The sequence below is a fragment of the Platichthys flesus genome, chromosome 17 (genome assembly GCF_949316205.1).
Source record: "Platichthys flesus chromosome 17, fPlaFle2.1, whole genome shotgun sequence".
Classification (NCBI taxonomy): domain Eukaryota; kingdom Metazoa; phylum Chordata; class Actinopteri; order Pleuronectiformes; family Pleuronectidae; genus Platichthys; species Platichthys flesus.
This window is the reverse complement of record NC_084961.1, coordinates 9,172,224-9,178,223: the sequence shown is the minus strand read 5'-3', so window position 1 is coordinate 9,178,223 and position 6,000 is coordinate 9,172,224. Positions and strand designations below refer to the sequence as shown.

The window sequence follows — 6,000 nt, the reverse complement described above, 5'->3', positions numbered from 1 at the left end:
CTTAAGTTTTATAAATAAAGTATAGGCCGTTATATATGGTGTTTCTCCTTTCTACTTGATAACAAAGCATGGCTAAAAAAACTTTTAAGCACCTCACAAATAATCAATAACATTCTTAATAAAAAAGTTTTTGGTCCAAATCCTCTGCTGCCACTTTTCAACGCGACACACGATGCACATATCAATCACTCTGAGGGATTATTAAGGGCTTTATCATCAACAGCCTACCTGCTGTGTAATACCCTCTTTAGTAGTAATTCAATCAAAGTGTTTACCACCTGAATGTTAGATCCCATCTCTAGAAAAAGGAAAATCAGGCTCATTTTGTAAAATAAAGGAAGTAGATCCAACACGTAATAAAAAGAAATCAACACAAAGTGTTCAGCTGCAGGTGTCAGTGTTAAATAAGCTCTGATACTGAGACCAACATCAGAAAAGAGCTTCTCTGTAAGTGTTTGTGTTTCCAAGTGAGGCCAAACCACAACGATAGCAATCATCACCATAAAACAGGCTTAGGAGGATAGAGCAGTTAAAATATATTTTATTAGGGTATTGGATTGGTATTCTGCATCACGAAGGGGAAACAGCATCAGAGCAACTCTAGTCTGTGCGGTGAGTTTAACCTGTTTGTGAAACAAATAACACACCACAGAGTAAAACTTCAAAACAAAAGACTGATCTAATATCAGCTAATTATTGTCTTGTGAATCTAATCTTCTCTGTTTTGATATCTGCTTCTTCTGCAGGAAGTCAAACATTTAACCTCTCAAACCCTGCGAATGATCTTATGTCAACAGCTATTTGATATGAAGACGACAGGACATGAACTCACACAATCGACATGAACAGACACAATGACAGAAGGAGTCCTCAAAACAACAACACAAGAGGAGGCTCCGCGGTAGAAGAGACAGTGATTGGTGGTTTAACTTGAGTTTTGGGAACATTCAACACAAACTGTGAACAGACAAACACGAGGGACCGGCTCCTCCACATTGTTATTCCTTCAGGTCAAGCCTGTTGTGAGGATGAGCCTTGAAAAATAAAGTATAGGGACGACGAAGAGGATCCGCCTTCTGACAGTTCAGTGTCTGAGGTGAGCTGAGCCGGGGGGGGGATGACTTTGAACCTGCACGAGGATCAAGTAACAGGACACCCGATGAATAGAGAAACACTCTGACAGCAAGACGAGGGGAGCGTTTACAAAACTTTACATTCTGTGTCGAGCCGATCCAATCGATGCAGTAATTGAATTCATAATTGCTAAGGCCATTTAGCATCCGAGGGTGACTTGTGGCTTTAAGGCAATAAATTGTTAGAAACTAAGGAAAACATGAAGTAAAGACAGAATTCAAAACCATAAGTAGAAATGCTGCAATTCAGACTAAGGCTTTCTGTGGATTGAAGCCACACATAGTGTTTGATAATGCTACTCTATTTGCATCCCACATAGCAAAAGTGTGTTTGGCCCACATCCCACATTCAGCCCACACACCGCATGGAACGGTGGCAGCAGTCCGCTCCCGTTCACCAGGGCTGGGCCCCGAGGAAAAGCCATAGCCATGCCACATGTCAACCAAAAGGTGCCAAAAGGTGGCTCGGGTGTGTCTTGTGCTATTTGGGTAGTGTACACCAGTCACCGCATGGGCCACTCTGGTTCACATCCAGATTACACCTTTCCAAGAGCCCCCCTAGTTGCCAAAAAAGGCCCACGTTTGTTTTGGGATATCGTTTGTTATTTTACAAGTGGGCCACTTTACGTGCTCATATCCATAAGGTCTGGGCCCCAGGGAGGCCACAGAGGGGCCACATCGGTGCCAGAAGTGGCCCACGTCTGGGAAAGCAGTTGTTTTCTAAAAGCATGAGAGGCATCAGTCGGCTCCTGGCTCCCTGTTGACGGTGTTGAAGTGCGAGGCCAGCTCCTGCTGCACCGCCCTCCTGCCCAGGTAGTCGTTCCTCCTCTTCTCCATCACCACGTCCTCCAAACTCTGAAACTCCAGCACATGCGAGTGTTTGTCCGACATGAGTATTTTCAGCCTGTACGGCTGCTTGCCTATCCGGATCTCCCCACCCATCTTAAACTCCCTCTTGCCGAACCTGCACCAGGCAGCGAAGCACTCCGGGTTCCTCCAGCTCAGCTCCCGGTCCTTCAAGCCCACCTGTTCCATGGCGTTCTGCACCACCATGTCCGCGCCCAGCGCTTTGAATTTGTAGAAGTCGTTCGCGATCCGGCACCTCCTGCCCTGGCTCGCGTCCGTCAGGAAGCTGTTCTTCACCTCGGCTCTGTGCAGGTGCACCACCTGGAAGTCTCCCACGTACACGGCCCAGTGCGGGTACTGCCCCGTGGCCACGAACTCCACCAAGTCCCCCGCTTTGCATTTGTTGAGCAGGTTCTCCGGGGAGTACACCTCCAGGGTGGCGCACTTGCTGCTCTTGTCGTAGATGCACTCGTCACGGTTGTACACGGCGCACTCCACCTCGTCCCTCCGGTCGTACAGCTTCTCTTCCTGCTTCAGCTCCTTCACGGTGCCGTCGACCGCGCAGCCGTCCTCCAGCTCGTCGTCGTCGCCGGAGAATATGTAGGAGACGCCGATGCGCGGACCCTCCTCCGTGTCCACGCCGTCCCGGTCCACCGTGGGAACTTCTGCGTAACTTAAATGTGACAGCTTGTCCATCTGGTTCCCCATGCCGCCGCCGCCGCCGCCGCCGCTCACCTGCTGGCAGCCGCGTGTAATGTGATGCAGAGAGTTGTCACCGCTCGCCAAACATCACCAGTCACCATCTGCCGCAAAGCCTCCTCCTCGCAGCTTAGTCCAACTTCCTTCTCCCCCGAGCGACGCGCCGCGTGTTGTCCAAATTACGCACAAGAAACTCCCGACGGTCTCTGAGCTGCCGCCCCATCAACAAGTGGCCACAGAATGAACTGGTTCCAGCGTCCGCCCGGGTCCCGCAGGTGTCTCCTCGCTCACTCCGCGGCCGCTTCCTGCGTAAAGTTCCGTCCCTCCGCCATCAACGTAGAAAAACAGAGGAGTTCGAATCCAAACCTCCAGGATCAGAGACGTGTTCGTGTTCGCGTTCAGCTCAGAGGAAGCTGTGGCTCTGCCGGAGCAGCACAGACCTGGTGGAGTGAAGCTGTTCGTCTGATCCGAGGCTCCGCAGCCACACACACACTGAGCCGCGGGTAAAGCGGAAGTGCGCGTAATTTTCCTCGGCAGCACTTTCAACATCCTCATCGCCAAAGGAGCGAGTGTTAGAGATACTGTGTTTGTATTTACACTTCTGATGAGTCAGGGTTTCTTATCCACTGACTGGTTCATGTGCAGAAATGGAATAAGACACTTTCTTAATAGTTACATAAACTTATATGATAGTAAATCTCATAAATTACATAAAATGTATACATGATGAATGAATAAAATGAAATGATACTATAAATGTTATAATAAAATTTGACTATAATAATACATTTAATAAAATCAAAAAAATAGATAAAAATGTCCATAAACATATATAAATAAGTATATATATATATACAGAGAGAGAGAATAAATAATGACTATATAGTATTACCTTTTTTGTTTGTTTTTTTATTCTTTTGTTTTTAAGATATTTTTTATTTATTAGAAATGTATTTTTTTGTTAATTTAATTTAATTTCAATGTACTTTAAAACTTGACACAGACAAACCTCCATCGTGGCTCCTGTTGGGAATATTATTTTTTATTTCATTTCATTCTAGACTCAACTCTAGACTCAACTAAGACTTCTGTCTTAGTTACACAGAACATTGAGTAGACAAACCTCCATCCTGGGTTTGGCAGGTGACTGTGGCTCTTGTTCTTAAAGACTAATCTGCTCAGTGTGCAGGACGGTTCCTGGTTTGACATCTGCCTGTATTTTACTGTGGTGACCACCTGTCTGTCCTTGATTGAACTAAAGCCGTGCAGTCATTAGCTCTGTCTCCGCCTCCTGGAGGAACCATAACGTCTTTATTATGTTTGGACTGGCTTGTGGCCTGGCCCGGCCTCGCTCCCGGTTTTGGGCTATTTTCTAACCCTACAGGCAGGGGGAACATGCCCAGTACTGTATGTGCTCATACTGCAGCAGCAGCAGCAGCATGAAAACCTCCTGTCCTGGGGCGTGTGGGGATTTTTTAAAGGTTGAAATGTTCAAGTCTGTGAGGCAGACACAGACCTATCTCTGTTAGCTGAGCCTGAGTTTGACCCCAGTGCTGAGCCGGGTCCCCACAGGAGGGACTGATTACACCTGCAAAGTCATCCAGTGCTGCAGATATGATCGAGGACACGTCTCCACAGAAGCGGAGCTCCCTTTCTTCTCCGAGGAGTTGAAGCAGCGGGCAGAAGGGCCTCGGCTAACACACTGGACTCAGCAGATTAGTCGGGAGGCCTCTGGGCAGCACTCCTTAAGACTATCAGGTTAATTAAGAGACTGAGCTCATGGTCACACTGTGTGGAATCAACCTCGTGTAATCCACATAGAGTAGTTTCCCTGGTTTGTAACATTCAGTCGGTCACGGTCACAGAGTTCAAATTGGATCTCTTCATTCAGGTTACCAGGTCAAGATGGAATCAGTGACCTTATTTTTAGCTGAATGGTTCTTACGAACTGCGTGAGGATGGATAACATGACGGCTCTCCTAATTGTCTTGATCGGTCCCTATTGGCTGACAATATAGGTCATGAACTCTGCCTCCTCCATGGTCGCAGATGGGACATAGACAATACCAAAAAGTACAAGTCAATATTTCAATCAAAGTTATTTTTTGTCATTTTAGGTGTAGTTCTTATCTCACTGATGTATATAAGTGTTACTTTTCTAATATGTTTTGTTCTTATTAGTTTTTTGATGATATGAACATGATTGACAGCTGAGATTGACTCGTGTTTGGTCAAGTGTATGTATCGGGGGACCTCCATCCCTCAATGTGCAGACTCTGGCCCCAAATGCACAAGATGGTGGCCTCCATGTCCAGGATATTATTGAATTTCTGGATAGGTGGACGAAGAGGAGACAAGTCCATCTTCATATCCAGTCTATTGGGGTTCTGCAGATGAGGCTATAGGTGTTATTTTGTAGGGTTATCTCAGAATAAAAGTGCCAGTATAGTATCTTGGACTGATAAAAGGTGCAACACGATTCAAAGGAAATGTATCTGCTTTCAGTTTCAATAGAAATGATGTAAAAAGATAAAGATAAAGCAGCAGGAAGTAAGATGCAAGAGACCTGAATAGTTTCACCATCCACTGACCTTTCATCAGCTTTGGCACAAGTTCAAGCATGGTACTGACTGTGAGTGTGAGTGTGAGTGTGTGTGTGTGTGTGTGTGTGTGTGTGTGTGTGTGTGTGTGTGTGTGTGCCACCCTCTTTTATTCTCTCTTTCTTCTATTCCCGGCATTGCTCCTCTTTCAGCCTGAAGCCTTACAGCCGTCCCAGTTTGACAATGCAAATGGGAATCGAGTAAAAAAAAAGACAAATCTGCAGAATGAATTCATCGTTACGACTGGTTCCCAAGAGCAGATCTCATATCAGCGTTCGGTTAGAGGGTGTCGGGACAGAAACGAATGTTACAGTGGTGACGTGCAGCACATTTGACCGCTTGTTATCCTCAGGTGGTGTGACCCAGTTTATGCCCCTGTTACCCCCCCCCCACCACCACCACCACCACCTCCGCCTCTTGACACGGTGTAAATTTCAGTTGTGGGAAATTACTGGAGCACGGAGACCTGGGCCACACTGGCAATTAGGCAGGGCTCTACCTGTCCGCCGGGGGCACAGCCAGCCACAGGTCGACCCCGTAATCTTCCTCCCAAAAACGTGAATCTAAGGATAAAGGTGAAATGGAGCCAGATGGAGAGAGCACGGCGTCTTGCACACCTTCTGTTCCACCTGGCTGGGAAAACATCTAATGGCCTAATATCGTGTAATGTGATTGGCTACGACTCAGGGCCGATGGGGACGTGAATCAGTGATAAACAACAG

General features: G+C 46.8%; 1 protein-coding gene across 1 annotated transcript; it reads right to left on the bottom strand.

Moving 5' to 3' along the window:
- Positions 1–524: 524 nt before the first annotated feature.
- On the bottom strand, positions 525–3,329 carry lratd2a (LRAT domain containing 2a). The gene has a single exon (XM_062410657.1). The coding sequence runs from the start codon at positions 2,685–2,687 to the stop codon at positions 1,872–1,874; it is 816 nt and encodes a 271-aa protein (XP_062266641.1). The 5' UTR covers positions 2,688–3,329; the 3' UTR covers positions 525–1,871.
- Positions 3,330–6,000: the final 2,671 nt, after the last annotated feature.

Coding starts and splice junctions, on each gene's coding strand:
- lratd2a (XM_062410657.1), bottom strand. CDS start 2,687: ATGGGGAACCAGATGGACAAGCTGTCACATTTAAGTTACGCAGAAGTT.